Source organism: Schistocerca nitens, chromosome 8 (assembly GCF_023898315.1).
Source record: "Schistocerca nitens isolate TAMUIC-IGC-003100 chromosome 8, iqSchNite1.1, whole genome shotgun sequence".
Taxonomy (NCBI): domain Eukaryota; kingdom Metazoa; phylum Arthropoda; class Insecta; order Orthoptera; family Acrididae; genus Schistocerca; species Schistocerca nitens.
This window is the reverse complement of record NC_064621.1, coordinates 172,460,403-172,478,667: the sequence shown is the minus strand read 5'-3', so window position 1 is coordinate 172,478,667 and position 18,265 is coordinate 172,460,403. Positions and strand designations below refer to the sequence as shown.

At 36.5% G+C, this 18,265-nt stretch overlaps 1 protein-coding gene across 2 annotated transcripts in view; it reads right to left on the bottom strand.

Annotated features, from left to right (window-relative positions):
* Positions 1-936: 936 nt before the first annotated feature.
* The window catches only part of LOC126199013 (neuroendocrine convertase 1-like), a 522,936-nt gene continuing 505,607 nt past the window's right edge, over positions 937-18,265 (bottom strand). For both annotated transcript variants that reach the window (XM_049935697.1, XM_049935696.1), the window contains exons 14-15: positions 10,035-10,159; positions 937-1,114 (exon numbers count right to left, since the gene is read on the bottom strand). In XM_049935697.1, the coding sequence (XP_049791654.1) occupies positions 1,060-1,114; positions 10,035-10,159 (180 nt within the window). In that variant the 3' untranslated portion in view covers positions 937-1,059. The remainder of the gene's footprint in view (positions 1,115-10,034; positions 10,160-18,265) is intronic.

The window sequence follows — 18,265 nt, the reverse complement described above, 5'->3', positions numbered from 1 at the left end:
GGCCGGTCTGTTCCCTTTTAATTAAATTAGGACTTATCCTATAATTTGGGTAATCTGGAACGCTTATTAGTCAAGGCCTACATGTTATTATTGACCCATTATTGAGATCGATATCTTACTCAGTCTTTGTTGTAATTAACTGAAGTTGTGATTGCCAGTGGCCTAGCTGTTTCAGAGGTATTTATGCCAACAAAGTACTAACAGGGAACCATGCATGATGGCGCTTGGACCCTAACCTTTCACCTTACATCCCTTTATCCATAATTACAGGTTTGACATCCAGTTCGCTCCACATCCTCGTTCTGAATATTTGGTGTTGACTACTCAGTCACTCTGCAATTTGCTTCCTATCACGCTTGATGAACAACTTGATTTTTCTAACTTCCTTACCTTCGTCATTTATCTTGTAGACTTACTTGTAATAATGGAGACGACATGTCTAACCTAAAATATTCCACACTGGTTTATACTCATCAATTAATTACATAAACTTCGCAGCATACATAAAAGCTAATTACATACGAAACCACAAAAATACCATTACATGCAGATTCAATCTTGGTCATAGATATGTAACAAATCACTGTCCAGTGACTTCTATAATTTAATTGTACATTTCTTCTACTCAGTTCAGCTGAACTGTTTGTGGACAGTACACGATTCCAAGAGAATGAGGTTTCAAACGAGGATAAACTTTAACGATTTTATGCAGATTTCTGCGATCTATGATCTTCACCATAATTATGTTGTTATCATGCTTTTCATGTAACATGTTTGTAACTAACGTAAGAGCCAATGCTACCTGCCAATAAAATGTTCAAAGGCATTTTCTAAATTGTTCTTCTCAGCTGTTGGATATTTCTCTCATATAACACCTAAGCTAGCTGAAAATATTTACTCATATTACCAGTTATTACTAAATAACAAGTCAGAGTATTAAAATAGCACTTTATTACCTACTGTTTATTTCAAGTTTTCAGTAATACAACCAACTGGCAAAAAATTTGTCTTATTGTACTGTACAGTCTACTCTTCCACTGTGGGGCAGTCTTCAATATGTTACGCTGTCTCCTGGTCCTTGATGCGACTGAGCCACAGCCTCAACAGCATTTCCCTGCACAGAGAGGACACAAGAAACTAGTCATACCTAAAGTTCGTTAAATTGAATCAAAAGCAGATTATACAATAACATCTTGTGTTCTTAATTTTTTATGTAACACTATGTCGCCAAGTTTAAATACTGGAATCACATTTTTTTTCTTCTCGTAAAATAAGAGGGTATAATAAACTGATATAAATTTCACTAATATGTGAACGTCCTTTTTCCTCACTGGAACTACTTGTTTCACAGGTGATCTCATTTATTACTGAAGCGCAAGGAAACTATACTTCGCTATGTGTCAAAATCAAAATATTCATTCATCGCTCAATGACAGTTTGGCACAATGATATGAGCAGAAAACTGTAAGTAATTTAATTGTTAAAACTCCACAAATTTTATGTTGAAAGTAAATCACTACATGTCAGAATTATGTGAAAGGAGTGAGAAGGTAGAATATACATTATTAAACAACAGTTCATAATACTCATAGACTACAGAATATTTGAAATTAATTGAGCTTACTAACAGAAAGCAATTCTCATTTTCTCATACTACATACCACAAACTTTGAAATATACATCCATCAATGGAATCGAAAATGTTATCTACAAGGTATATTCTTAGTTTCTTAGTCAGCTTTGCTAATTTCCAGATTGTCTGCTACCTACAGAATTGGTAGAACCACAATCGACTTTTTAAGTGAAGTAATGAAGGTTATTTTCATTTATAGTGTTGTAGTTCTAACAATATTAGTCAATGGATAATTATTTACAATAAGCCGGTTGGAGGGGCCGTGTGGTTCTAGGCGCTACAGTCTGGAACCGAGCGACCGCTCCAGTCGCAGGTTCGAATCCTGCCTCGGGCATGGATGTGTGTGATGTCCTTAGGTTAGTTAGGTTTAATTAGTTCAATGTTCTAGGCGACTGATGACCTCAGAAGTTAAGTTGCATAGTGCTCAGAGCCAACCATTATTTACAATAATGCCATTAAAATATAGTATCTCACCACAAAACACTCACATTATGAAAGAAATATTCAACATAGTATATTAGTGTGTTACACGAATTCTACTTCTTTCACATACAATGTATTTTCTACACAGATTTATATTTGTGACAATTTGTCTCCATTAGAAGAAAGAAAAATTAATTTCTAATTGTATCATTGCATATAATGGCAGTTGTGATGTTATCTATAGTTGTAGTCTGTGTACTAGAAGCTGAAATGATTTTAATATAGAGGTACATATCTGACCTATATATTAAAAAGCATGCTGTTTAACCTAATGTAATCTGTGATACAATGCACAAATTAAAAATAAAACAAAAATCTCCAAGTTTATTTAAGAATGAGATGAAAAGTTATTAATACCTAAGATTTCCAAAAGTATTTATGAATATATAAACTCTTCACATTGGTCTGTGACTGGCTCTTTATACACGAATATTGTGACACTTCTGAGTTTTCATTCATATAAAGATTATTTCTGCTGCAGCTTCTTTGTTTTTGATTGTTTCAGTGTTTTGGGTACCGCAAAATATTTTGAAGTGAGTCTGTGTGATAAGCAATAATGACTGTAAAAGATGAAGTGATGTGAGTGGAGTGGTAACAAAAGTGAGAATGTATGTGCAAGAGTGAAAACATCAGATTTCGCTGCTATGTACATAATTAAGAAACAAACTTGTTTACATAAAATATGATCTACTTTCTGCGAACTTTTGTCTGTTTGGAATTTACCTATTTAAGTCACAATTCACGATGATGAAAAGATGAATAAAAATTATAATAATAGTATTATTATTATTTTTAATTTTCACACATGTATTACAGTCAACAACTTCCCTTTATTGTATATATATCTTCCTTCCACAAAAACAAGAGGTCTCCATTAGAAGAAAGAAAAATTAATTTTTAATTGTATCATTGTACCCATATCTCACTTTATCAGTATGAGTATATTAGTATACCAACAAGTATACTAAAAACTGCATTGATTAGAAACTGAATTTCATCACTTTGTGGTCGAGACTCTTCCTTTGGCAGTGATTGAACTATAATATGTGATAAGGAAATGTGCTTCTGCTATCACTAAGAAAGAAACTAACAGTTCAGGCAAGACACTAAAAGAATTCAAAGATTCCTTTCAATATAGGTGAAGTTCCTGAAATACATCTGAAACAATGATAATTCGTACCAGAACTAATGACATTCTGAATATGTCGATTTCCCAACAGAAATAATTAATACCTACAGAGAAATAACTCAAAATGAAACTGAAAATTGTGTACAGATAGTCTCTGGAAGCAAAACTGGAAGAATTATAATAATGTGCTACTTCAAGAGATGGAAGGAAAATCAAATAACTATATACCTATCAGTATCCTGTCATAGTCAATAACATTAACATCAACTACACAGACAAAAGGTTTCCATTGAAGCCGAATAACATGAAATGGATGTAGCAGAACGGACATTTACAACCTGTAAAGAAATTACACGATAAAGCAATAAGTACCAATTTTCTCTTTGTCTGGAATTTTTCAATTATGATTCAGCTTTTGACATAATTTCAACAAAAATCTGTACTTGAAAGCATTGATAAACATGGCAGTGATTCAACTTATTTTAATATTCTGAAGACTACGTTCATCGATGCTAGAGTGTTCATTAGGTATCATCAGGACAGCAGATAATGCATAGTTCATAGATAAGCCTCATGGGGAGTATTCTCACCACCAAAAGGAATCTCAATAGTTATAGAGGAAGTTTTAGGAAACTTAAAATGGAAAAACAACGTTAATTATTGATATCTGAACAGCTTCCACTTTGCGAACGTCATTCTACTTTTTTCCTCTCGTGAACATGAATGTAACATTGAAAAAAAATTATATTTGACAGTGCACATTGGTCATAATGAGGAAGTACAGAAATTTGTACAAAACGACTATGAATTCATAGATAAGTTGATGAGTTTCTGTATCAAAGGAAGACAACAAATGAATGGGCAGAAAAGGAAATAGCAAAAACGTAAACATTGACTGTAGGCTTTAGGTAATATAAACAAATATTTCGAACCTGAATGTATAGTTTGTCGAAGAGCGAAAATTAAATTTCTATTAGTGGTCATCACTTACAGCTATGAAACTGATGAAGGCTGAAGTAGTATTTTGTCCAACATTGAATGCTGAATGGCTGATAATTGCAGTCACATTGTTATACATTAAACACCTGTGTTTTATTAATGTAATGGTTACTTTATCATGCCTACATCCTGAAGCTAACACAAACAAAAAATTGTCTAAGCCTACTAATCATAGTCATCCTGTCTTGTGCGATTACGCGCTTTTAACCAGTTCATGATAGAATCTTGAAGTTGTCATTATTTCGCTTATTCGGTCATATACTGTCTTCCATGGGTAGCAAAAAACACAATCAGTTACGACTATGTTGTTCACTTTATTCTTACAAGGAAGTTTCAGTAAGAATAAGGACGATTTGTTTCTTCAAAAATAATAGTCACATCTTTCCAGCGAAGCCCTCTTTCAATGATTTATACTTTTCTCCAAGTCTAAGTTTTTCAGTCGTTCCAAAAAATAAGTAGCATCAAAATTTATAAAATACGTTCTTGTCTAATTTATGACCTAATACAAGCTGAAGTGTTTTACCTGAGAGTCATTTCGTCATTTTTCCGAGAAAGAAAAAATCGCAGGGAGCCAGGTAGAGCCAATCTGACCCACGACATAGTCAAACAGCACTTTCCTTTCTTGCTGAAGTGGTTTAGTTTTCAGGAGATCGTTTTTCCATTCTCTAGCGGTCTACGCATATTGCATTTTTCGTATTCCAAACAAATTGTCGCTTACTCCCAGTCCATATTCTGTACTAATTAGACTATTCATCCCATTCAACATATTCTGTAAGTCTTCTTCACCTTCACCGAAGATAGCAACGTCATCAGTAAATCGTTTCATTGACATCTTTTCATACTGCATTTTACTCCCACTCTTTTACCTTTGTTTTATTTCGGACATTGACTCCCTTTTGTAGAGAATGAGGAGTGCGGCTGAAGGACTGAATGCCTGTCTTACAGTTTTTTAATCGGAGCACGTAGTTCTTGGTTTTGCAGTCTTATTCTTCCCTCTTGTACATATTATAGTATATTACCTGTGTTTCCGTAGAGTTTATCCCTATCTTCCTCAGAATTTCTCTCGTCTTGCACCATTTCACATCATCGAACGCATTTTCAAGGTCGACAGATCCTATGAAAGTATCTTGGTTTTTCTTTAGTCTTGCTTCCATTATCATGCGCAACGTCAGAACATACTCTCTGGTCCCTTTACCTTTCCTAAAGTCAAACTGGTCGTCATCTAACACATCCTCAATTACAATTCCCAGTCTTGTGTACACGGACATTTACAAAATGTCATTTTATCGAGAAAAACATAAATTGAAGTACCTGTCTACATCTCCATGGACAGTACAACTTCCTGCAGATTCGCTTGACGATAAGAGCGAAGTCGGAGACATCTGTATTGATTTTCTAGGTTACTACATCATCCGTGCGTCCTAGACGATTGCAATCATAAGCAGGTGTTTGGGCACCTTCAAATTGATTGACGCAATAAATATCTGCTGTCACTGATAGCGGTGGACCACCATACACCAACTTCATTTTTAAATCTTTCTCGCCACATGTGTTCCTATCCAAATGCAAAACCTGTATCACTAAATGATTACCTCAGCCAAAACGACGTAACACAATTTGCTTTAGTGTTTGTCAAATGCAGTCAAAACTAACAAATGAATCTGTGTCATTATCTTTTTAGTATCACATAATCGATGGTTGCATGCGATGATAACACAAACATGCGTTAATAATGATACCAATCTAGAAATACTGGCACTCATTTATCATCCTCGCATAGTATCGTTAAATCACAGCTCTAAAAATAAAAAGGAATTTTAAAAAGAGCTTAAATGTTTAGTGAAGTGATCTGTCTAAAAGTGAGAAATAATATAGAGTAGAGAAACATTTGACTCGCCTTTGATAGTCACTCGAAATCACGTACAGCGAATGAAGCGCGTCAAACGTTTCTCTTAATCTATTTTAATTCTCACTTTCAGACAATTATCTTCACAATACATTTGGTCACTTTTCAAGAATTGGTCACTTTGTCGAAATTCCTCTTTATTTTCAAATACTATTAAGAAAGAATGATATATAGTAAAATTAAATCTTGACTGAGAACATGTGTCACTTCTCTCAGATTTATCCGAAATTCTTGAAAAATAATGTATTCAAGAGTAGCATCCCATATTTGTAAAAATGAAGTACTAACAAAATGTCAATTTGGTTTTCAGAAAGGCTTTTCAACAGAAAATGTTATATGTGCTTTCACTGATCAAGTGAATAACCGAACATCACCCATTGGGATATTTTGTGATCTCTCAAGGACTTTTGATTGTGGGAATCATGAAACTCTTCTAGATAAGCTTAAGTATTGTGGTATGAGTGGGACAGTGCACAAATGGTTTAATTCATAGTTAACCAGAATAATGCAAAAGGTTGAAATTAACAGTACAGATAGTCTGCAAAAAAACAGCAGAGTCCTCTAACTGGAGAGCTATCAAGAATGGTGTCCAACAGGGTTTAGTCTTGGGTCCCTTACTGTTCTTAATATATATTAACGACTTGCCTCTCTATATTCATGAAAGTTAGTTCTTTTTGCTGATGAAACAAGTATAGTAATAACACCCAAGAAGCAAGAATCAGCTGAGGAAATTGGAAATGTCTTTCAGAAAATCATTAAGTGGTTATCTGCAAATGGACTATAACTAAATTTTGAGATAACACAGTTTATACAGTTCTGTACAGTAAATGGCATAAGACCATTGATAAATATAGACTACAAACGGAAGTCTGTTGCTAAGGAAGAATACTCAAAATTTCTGGATGCGTGCACTGATGAGAAATTGAATTGGAAGAAAAACATAGCTGACTTACTGAAATGGTTAGGTTCAGCTTTTTATGCTATTACGGTTATTGGAGACTTTGGTGATAAATATATCAGTAAATTAGCCTACTATGCCTATTCTCATTCACTGCTTTCACATGGCACCATCTTTTGGGTGCAATTTGTCATTAAGAGAGGAAATATACATTGCACAAAGGCGTGTAATCAGTATAATAGCTGGAGCCCACCGAAGATCACCTTCAGACATTTGTTTAAGGAACTCGGGATGTTCACAGTACCTTCACAATACGTATACTCACTTATGAAATTTATCGTTAATAACCCAACCCAATTCAGAAATAACAGCGAAGTGCATAGCTTCAACATTAGAAGAAAGAATGATATTCACAGAAATTGGTGAATCATGCTGCCACAAAAATCTTTGGTCATTTGCCGATTAGTATTAAAAGTCTGACAGATAGTCAACCAACATTTAAAACCAAATCAAAAGAATTTCTGAATGACATTTCCTTCCACTTAATAGATGAATTCTTAAATATGTAAAAAATTTATTAATTAATTACTTTGCGTAAATAAAATCTATGTTAAAGTGACACATTCCACATCATTACGAAATGTGGAACTCATGACCTATGTCACAAGCATATATGTATGTATCTATGTATATAGAACAAGAAAATGTGAAGAGGTTTCAATTTTAGCTACAATTTGATAATTACATTAATTTTTGAACATGAAGAAAGGACTTACCAATTCCTGCACCAATTTAGCTTTTTATGTTCAACATAGCTAAGCCCTGAAGAGACGGACGTTTTGACGTTTCTTATCCATAGCTAGCAGCAGATTTCAGTTTTCCCTCAAATCTTTAACTAAGTTCTTCTTAATTATGCTGACAGTTTTCAAGCAATTAAATCTTCCTTTGTAAAGTTACACCTCATGCTGGTGGATAGGATACCCCCTTTGTCCCTTTTCCCACTCTTCGTTTGGCTACGAAAATTTAGAAAACAATTTTCCCTCAAATGGCTACTAAAATAGCTCTTAAGTTCCCTGATTGCTTTCAACCAATTAAATCTGTTTTGTAAAATAAGACCTGATGCTGGTTAATTTGATACCCTATTTGACTTTTCCCACTCCTTATTAGTGTATGAAAATTCGGAGAACTTGTGTAATTTCTAGGGAGTCTTGTTTTCGCTCCACTAAAACATTTGTTAAACATTCATTACGCAGTTCTACAAACGCTTCATTTGTATTTATAGTTGCTGCTCCTATTTCAACGATTTTTTTAGTCACTAATCTTATGACTGGTTGATGTGGCGCACCACGAATTACTCTTCTGTGCCAACCTTTTCATCTCAGAGTAGCAATTGCAACCTACGTAGCCAAACAGCTCTTGAGTGTGTTCCAGTCTCTGTCATCTACAGTTTTTACCCTCTACAGTTCTCTTTAGTACCATAGAAGCTAGAGCCAGATGTCCTGATGTCCTGTCTTCCTGTACCTTCTTCTTGCAGTGTCTTCCACATATTTCTTTGCTCGACAATTCTGCGGAGAACCTCATCATTCCTTACCTTATCAGTCCACCAAATTTTCAACATTTTTCTGTAGCACAGCATCTCAAATGCTTCTATTCTCTTCCGTTCAAGTTTCCTCACAGGTCATTCATTACTCACTACCATAAAATGCTGTGCTCCAAACTCACATTCTAAGAAATTTCTTCCTCAAATGAAGTCCTGTGTTTCATTTTGGGTCCTCTTTGCCAGTGCTGATCTGCTTTTTATGTCCACGTTGCTCAGCTCAACATGGGTATTTTGCTTCCCAGTTCTGATGCTAAGGTTCTCGCTGTTTTCATTTGTGCTAATTCTCATTAATTTCGTCTTTCTTCCATCTACCTTCAATCCATATTATGTACTCATTGGATTGTTCATTCCATTCAACGATACTGTAATCCTTCCTCACTTTCACTGAAAATAGCAATGCCATCAGTGAATCTCATCATTGACATCTTTTCGCCTTGAATTTTAATCCCACTTTCGAATCTTTCTTTTGTATCTGTCATTGCTTCCTCGACTTAAAGACTGAACAGTAGGGTTGAAAGACTACTTCCCTGTCTTACACCGTCTTAAATCCGAGCACTTTATTCTTGGACTTCCAGTCCTCTTTTTCCCTCTTGCTTCTTGTACATATTGTACGTTACCCAGCTTTCTCTATAGGTTAATTCTATTTTCCTAAGAATTTCGAATAACTTGTACTACCTGATACCGTCGAACGCATTTTCCAGGTCGCCAATCCTAACTTCTTCAGTCTTGCTTTCATTATAAACCACGACGTCAGAACTGCCTTTCTAGTGCCTTCACCTTTTGTAAAACCAAACTGATCATCGTCTAACATATCCTCTGTTTTCTTTTCCATTCTTATGTATGTTATTGTTGTCAGCAATTTGGATGTGTAACCTGTTAAGCTGATTGTATGGTAATTCACGCACTTATCGGCTGTTGCTATCTTTGGAATTCTGAGGACTGTTTTTACCCGAAAGTCTGACGGTACATTTGCCGTGTCATACACTCTACAAACCAAAGTGAATAGTCGTTCTGTTGACACTTCCTCCCTATGAAATTAGAAATGCCGGTGGAATGTTATCCATTTCTTCTGCCTTATTTGATCTTCAAGTCCTTCAAAGCTCTTTTAAATTCTGATTCTAGTACTGGATCACCTATGTCTTCCATGTCGACTCCTGTTTCTTCTTCCATCGCGTCAGCGGAAAAGTTCTCCCCCTCGTAGAGGGTACTTCTTCCACCTATCCGCTCTCTCCTCTGCAATTAACAGCGGAATTCCCATTTCACTCTTAATGCTACCACTAGTACTATTTAGAAGATATTATTAACACCATACTGTCGTATTAACTGATATGTTCCATAGGTTATTATTAACATCATCTGGACAAAATGGGGCACTGCGACCGGTACCTGAAATCAGGCTGGCTCCTTAGAGCCAGGGGTACGCCGACGATATCAGCCCAGTCCAAGGCAGCGTCTGTCTCTTGCAAAACGTCTAGCGGCAGCCGCTTCTCCACAGGCTCGATGAACGCCATCTGCAAGAGAAGCGTCGTGTGCAGGGTTAGCGAAAAGAAAATTTTGAGTAGCGTTGGCTGCTGATTTAAAAAAAAAAATAAAAAGTAAAAAATTGAAAAAACCTCCAGACTAAAAGTTAGTCACGTTTCAAGTTTAAGCAAATAGTGGACAGACGTTCTGGAACAAGGTGGCGCGAAGTTACATGAGGTACCTCTGTGGCTATACCGAGCAAAATACATCCAGTGCGCAATGTGTTTGTGAATGAAGATTATCGTTGCATCACGACGCTCACAATTGATAACATAGGAAAAAGTCACGCTTTCCTCTGCAATTCCAGACTCATACTCGCAAATTGGTATGGAATTATATTTGTACAGTAACAGAAAACTTACTGAAGTTAAAAGAATTATAAAAACTCCATAAAATGGATGCGCACATGGTGTTGATAGAATTTCAAATATAATTTTGAAGCGTTGTTAATAACTGATGTCCTTCCTGACGCACGTAATGAAATGTTGGCACATGGAAATTTCACATTGCGATTAAAATTGGAAGTCGTTAAATCTAATTACAAGAAAGGTGACAAGAAAGCTTAAATAATTAACGTCCAATTCCCTTACTAACGCCGTTTTAAAATGTTCGATAAAGTAATGTACTCAAGAGTAGTCTCACATTAAAGTAGAAACAATTTGCTTAGAACATTACAGTTCTTATGCCACAACTGAGAATGATATTTATATACTCGCTCACCAAATATTATAAATATAATGTCACCAACTGGAATTTTTTGTAATGTTTTCAAGCCGTCTGGATGCATATATCACGTTACTCTGTTAGAGAAATTTGCGTTTTATGTAACTGATGGCTTTACTCACTACCGGTTTGAATCACTCTTAACAAACAGAAGGCAAGATGTTGTGCTGGTAATTCAGTGTTCAACAATGACAGGTGAGAAAATTTCAGTGTGTGCTCTCATAAAGCATAACTGGTAACTTCTGAAGGCCATACAGACGTTATAATAAATCCCATTTGAGAGGAAGCCACAGAGAAAATTATTATGATGTTTTTCAAAGAATTATTAACATGTTCTCCTAAAATAGACACTCCTTAAATTTTGAAAGACAACCAGTGTTCAATTCTATGCAATAGTCATACCAACACTTGATGTAGTATATGTGCAGGAGTTACTATACAGGCTAGAACGCTCGAAATTTTTGGGTGCACATATCGTGAAAACTTCAACTGGAAGGAACACCTCACTCAGCTGCTCAAAGAATTAAGTTGAGCTACTTTTGCTCTTTGTATAATTGCTACTCTTGCAAACAGACTAATCACCCTCCTGAAATATTTTGCCGATTTTCTTGCCGATTTGCCATTTTAAATACACCATCACAGTACATACCATTATATTCGCTAACGAAATTCGTCATAAAAAATACGTTACACTTTGAGAAGAATAGTAATGTCCATGCATAATATACTAGAGGCGTAAAATTACTTTTATTACTCATTATTAAAACTGTCGGTGGCACAGAAGGGAATTCAATATGCAGAAACAAATATTTTTTATCGTTTCTCTCAGTAACATCAAATGACTGACTGTTCACATAGCATGCTTTAAATCCAACGTAAAATCATTTTCCCTGGTGTTAAAACTACTCACATAAGCCAGTACTTTAAAGTCTATTCACATCATTTCGATAAAAGTAACGTTCAAATTATGTATTCAACATATAACCAATTAACTAAAATATAGTCACACTGTTCTGGTGTAGCTCAGTACACAAAAATACAAAGTAAGACGGTGCAGGGTTTGTAGCTGTATACATTATCATTATAATCAGTGTCAATATTCTTAACACATTCTGTAAACAAACTAGTGATGCGATGTTACATATAGTTACACGAGTGTTGCAGTACTCATTTGTCAAAACTTTTCCTTATCTGATACTCTTTCTTGATATCATATGTTCAATGGTGTAGCCGTAAGGCTTTTAATGGGTTGACAGCAGAGATGTAATACTCATTTTTTAAATCTGGAACAGTCTCATTAAACTCTCTACAGAGCGAATTTAAGTGCACTTCTTTATTTCTGTCTTCAGTAACAATCACATGCCGATACTATGACACTAACGACACAAGGTAGATTGCTCGGTTGACCTTTTTCCTTAAAATCAAGGAACGCTTCGTGTTAGGTTATCATGGAGTAGTAAGTCTAGTCAATCTTGGTTGATACTCTTATCGAGAAGTTTAGGTATGTCACCCCTATGTTTACATTGAATGTGCAGAGACTGTATGTGGTAACTGGGTCATTAAAACTGCCAAACTAATAACTTCATCCCAGGAGTTATCATATGCCACACCAATTTCAGCAGTCCGTTTAGTTCTGCGTATTAAAGCAGCAAATATTAGATTCGTATCTGCTGGTATTGATGAGGTATTCAACTGAGCAAGATACATCTCTGAAGCCAACCCATTTTCACTTGTCATCGATGAAAGATAAATAAACGATCCAAACAACGATTTCTGAATCTCCCAAGTCTACTGCCTAGGTTGGCTACAGGTGACAGCAGTTCTTTGCTATTAGGTGATGAGGAAAAGAATGTCTACTACACATCTTTTATTTATTTTGTTATTTGCATTTATTTCAGCTGCCAAGATAAGTGCGTTTAGCTACTCTCTTATAAAAACCAGACATTATAATTTGTATGTTACGTGAGAAATATACAGTCTGTTAAAAGAAGTATTCTATGTTTTGAGATGTGGTTGTAAGGACCAAATCAAGACAAAAATTTCGAGTTCATATGTGCTCTAAACTGCACAACTCAAGAGCTATGAGCACTTGTTCTACTTTGTTATTGTGGAACACATTTCTTCTAATGCAAGGATGGAATTCAGCAAACAGATCGGAACACATTCCCCTATTATTGTCTGTGGATATAGCATGCAGCCAATATGTGACGCCGGCCGCGGTGGTCTAGCGGTTCTAGGCGCTCAGTCCGGAACCGCGCGACTTCAACGGTCGCAGGTTCGAATCCTGCCTCGGGCATGGATGTGTGTGTTGTCCTTAGGTTAGTTAGGTTTAAGTAGTTCTAAGTTCTAGGGGCTGATGACCACAGATGTTAAGTCCCATGGTGCTCAGAGCCATTTGAACCATTTTGAACCAATATGTGATAACGTTATCAGCGTAATGGAAGTCCATTATTCTACACGGGAAATGACTCGGATTCACTTCTACTTGCCATAAAATCATGTCTGCCAGTTCCCATTTAGAATAATAAGATCGTATTATGCTGGCGTGTACAATGATAAAAGTACAATGTAAAAGAATTTCACAAACTTATCAATGCACATACGTTTCATTAGAATTCATGTATGCAGTACATCTACCCGTCGTTTCCAGGAGCAACAATACCACGTGTTTACTGCATGCTGTATCCATGTATAGCAACAGAAGAATGTGGCTTCATTTTTTTAATGCGGTCTATAGAGCTTTCGAAACAGCAAAGAGGTTGCAGTAGAAAGATGTTTTGCGAGTATGTTTAATCGACATTTTTGTCTTTAGTCTGTACTACCATCTTTCATATATATATATATATATATATATATATATATATATATATATATATATATATATATATGTGTGTGTGTGTGTGTGTGTGTGTGTGTGTGTGTGTGTGTTTGTGTGTATGGTGTGTATGTTCCACATCTCCTCCTAAAATACTGGATCGATTTCAGCCAAACTTGGTAGACATATCTCTTAGTGTTAGGCAACAATCGCTGTTGAGATAACAATCACCTATCGTAGTTCAGGAGATATGACGTCATAAACCATGAGATCTGTGAAAACTGCCACCTTGTGCATGCAAGACCTATAAATTTATTGATTCTGTGCTACTAAATAAATAAATTCCGCAGAGAGTACCCAAGTGGGTGGATTTGGCACCTCCATGTTTTTCTCATGGTTAGCTTTATGTTGTTTGCTCAACGGTAGGCTCACCCAAGAATTTATTCATCGTAGCTCATGGACATGTAACTAGAAATAATGCCAACAATCAAATACTGAGTGAAATAAACATTAAAGAGACATTATATTTCGCACAGCATGTTTCGTAATTTGAATACTGTACTTTTACTAATTTTGCAAGATTAGCAGATGAGATGGAAGGAAGAAAATGGAAATAGAGTGGGACGACTAAAGCGTAGAGAGCGGAGCTTCGCCGATGAGAAGAGATAAAGCCTCTACCTGCTCTAGAATGCCAATTGGGCTTGGATAAGATGCAAGTTGCAGAATAATTTGTTCTATAGGCGTTTGGGTAAAATGGAGAAAGAGATGGAGAAAAATTTAGAGTCGTGCAAAGATACAGTCAAGATCCTGAACATATCCAGTTGGGTATTACAGTTGCGGAATGGTGACAGATATGTGAGGAGAGGCATTGTGAACACCACATATCAACCGATGAAGTAAAGAGTGCATGTGAAAATCTTGCTGTGTATCCGATCAGACCGTGCCTCTCTGAGTAAGGAAAGTATTGATGTGATCAAACAACCGAATGTTGCAGACGTATTTTAAGCATGGGTTCATCGCTAGCTCTAGTCGTCTACAGTTTTCACCATTTGTCCGCCGTTTTCAAGTACATCACAGTAGTAATATTTCGGTGGGACTAAAGACAGGACGTATTGTTGTTGAATTTGAAGTTTCTAAATTTTTGGACTGTATGTAAGCAGGTTAGAAATACCCTGAAAGCTACAACTGTTTGTTTGTCTGCTCACCCCAATTACGATGCTCTTCCAAAATTATGTCCATTATCTTTTTGATGAAGTAGTATCTGGATACGGCTGAGAATATGTCCGTAGATTTTCCTTCTGTGAGATGAGAGAATGACCTGTGACTTCTTATGGTTTAGTTTAAAATCCAGGATTCGACACACTGCTGAAGAAAGACAGTTATTCAAAGAAGATTTGGAACCTACGATGTTCTTAGGGCTTTCACATATATAGAACTAGATACCGTCAGCATGTACATGATAGTGACAAGCGTGAGGTGTAGGAGAAATACCGTTGATAATACAACAAGGAAATCAAAGGACCAAGGACGAAACCCTGAGGAATCCAGAGAGAACATTTTTTTTTTTTTTTTTTTTCACAGTGGCTCCTGACTCACAGAGGACTCGGTGTCTGGTTTGGAGGCAGCTGTCGAATAGCAGTATTGTGCTGTTTGAGAAGTTCAGCTGCTTCATTTAAATAAGTAGAATATCGAAATAAACGGAATCAAAAGCCTTGCTGACATCAGTGTTAATATGGTCACTTAACGACTGTTCAGAGCGTGTTTGATATAGTTAGTCTTTTTAAAATAGGTGCTACGCTATGGTTTTTTCCTGAAATATGATTGATGTTAATTGTGGGTGTTTTAAGTTTTTAGGTGACCTGTCAGATGTTCGTGAATAATGTACTGTAAGGCTTTAGATACTGCAGGTAATGTGCTGATCGATCTATAGATGCATGGTGATTTTGGATGCTGGTTGAATTAAGTTTTTCCTCTACTCAGTAGGATGTCTAAAGAGAGCTCGGATGGTAATATCTTAATCTTTTCAATCGTACCTGTGCTCATTCTATTATTACCTACTTCCTTAGAGCTTCTAATGATTGCATTCCGTATTATGTCTGTACAAATATGCTTTAAGAAAAATGCGTCTGTCGAGGAGGATCGGTCTTGTAGCTGATAATTTATTGAAATCTGAGAACTTACTGCTGTTGAGGAAGATTCACTTATTCGTTTGCAGCGGCTTGGAAAACAATACCAGATCAACATATCAGATGTTGCGCAGTTTTTTGCATAGTGCTAAAAGGTTTGACAGTGGAGCGAGCATGCCTCATTTTGGCGTAACATACATTTTGGTTCGATTTGTTTCGCATCTTCCTACGCACCTCATATAGTGCCGGGGTTGGATTTCACTTGAATGTTGTATGTGCAGAATCACATATATTCGTTATCTATCGTAATTATGTAATCAGACATAGAGCAAGAGCTCCCTCTGATGCAACGTTTACGGGCATGTCTGGGATACAATGCAGTAAGCCTGGGGACTCCACGGTCTAATTTTGGCTCACTACTTATGTCCTGCCATTGAGTATCTGAACACTCCTTTTGAAAAGACTCACTGTTAACTTGTTTTAGCTATCTCTAGACTGTAAGAAGAAATTTTCCGCTGATGGTCTGCTTTGAGCACATTAAAAATATCACACCATAAACAGAAAATCCTGAAGCAGAAAACTGAGTGGCGCGGATTACTTTATCGGTCCTCTTTCTTGATATCATATGTTAAATGGTGTAGCCGTATGGCTTTTAATGGGTTGACAGGAGAGATGTAATACTCATTTTCTAAATGTGGAACTGTCTCATTAAACTATCTACGGAGCGAATTTAAGTGCACTTCTGTATTTCTGTCTTCAGTATTACATGCCGATACTATGACACTAACGACACAAGGTTGATTGGAAGGACGATTAAGCACCAACTGCGAGTGGTTTACAGGTTATTCCAGTTAAAAATTTATGATCAGACACATATTACCCAGGAAAATAGGTACTCTACTTCACTTTCGCCATTTGAATCCGATGTACGTAGTGTCCTCGGTTTTAAATCAGAGTGGACATTCGCACATACATCCTGGAAAAGACGTGGTCGCAGGAGATTTTAATCGGGGTAATACATTTCAGATCCTGACAGGAAAAAATTTTCCAATACGTTAGCGTAACGGTCGGCGTTCACTACGGCTGTGTGACCACTTTCATCCCTTAAAAAATAAAGGGCAATTATTCAACGTGATGATACCGCGGTCCGCGCTAAGCGTTTCAGAACAGAAGTGTCTGTCATACAGATTGGACCAATAACGCAAATATTGATTACTAGCTGCCCTTGCTTCGCAATTCAAGGACCTTCACGTATCGCCGTTTTTTATGGGAATGGGTACTGGGGTGAAGTCGGCTTGTGCATAATTCATGGACAGGAATATACACAAGAAGCACAGGTGGTAAAAAAAGAAAACTGGCCATCTACTGAACACCCCATCAGTTAAGTATTTCAAGTTTCAATCCACCTGTCTCTTAATTAGTATCAGATTTTCCTGTCCTGTTTCTACGTGTGGTTTACGTTCGCTAAGAAGTAAATCACGTTTATCTAATGAGTAAAATCTAAACCAAAGTGACAATTAGCTCTCTGAGTCGAGATGTTTGAAAGGCAGTTTTTAAAAAGTTTCATACAACATTGAACCACTGAATTATTGAGATTTGACCGAATACTTTCTTGGTGTGAGCCTACTGTACATAACGAATATTTTCTTTAAATTTTGTGTTTCTAGGACCAATGATTTTTGGGCTGAGTTGCGACATCGGAGGCATTCCGTATGCAAAAAACTGCATACTGACTTCACTCCCAAAGTGGTTGAGCTTAACAAAAATATTTATTAGAGGGCTCCGACGCCAGATAATGTCCCATCTACAGTTTTAACCTCCGCCCTTCCCCCCCCCCCCGCCCCCCGCCACACAGACACACACACACACACACACACTTGCCACCACAACAAGATTGACAATTCCTTTATACATCAGGTGCTGTCCTGTCATCCGATCCATTCTTTTCGTCAAGTTCTCCCACCTATTCGAATTCAATACCTCCTCATTCGGTATTCGATTTAGCCATTAAATCTTCAGCATTTTCTCTGCAGCACTCCATATCAAGAGCTTCTATATTCTCCTTGTCTGGGATGCTTATCGTCTACGTTTCATTTCCCTACAAGGCTAGAGTCCAGACAAATACCTCGAAATAAGATTTCCTAAGAATGAAATTGATATTATATGTTAACAAATTCTTCTTTTTCCACAATTCTTTTCTTACTAGGCCATCACCAGTATTTTTTTTATTTTTTTGCACAAATAACACAATTCTTGTACTGTTTTCCTTGTACATCTCCTAATCTAATTTCCTCACCTTCCCCCGATTTAATCCAATTACACTCCATTACCCTTGTTTTACTTTGGTTGATATCCAATCTTATAATCTCTTTTCTAGACAGTATAGATATATTTCAACTGCTATTCCAAATCCTTTGCAGCCTCTGGCAGAA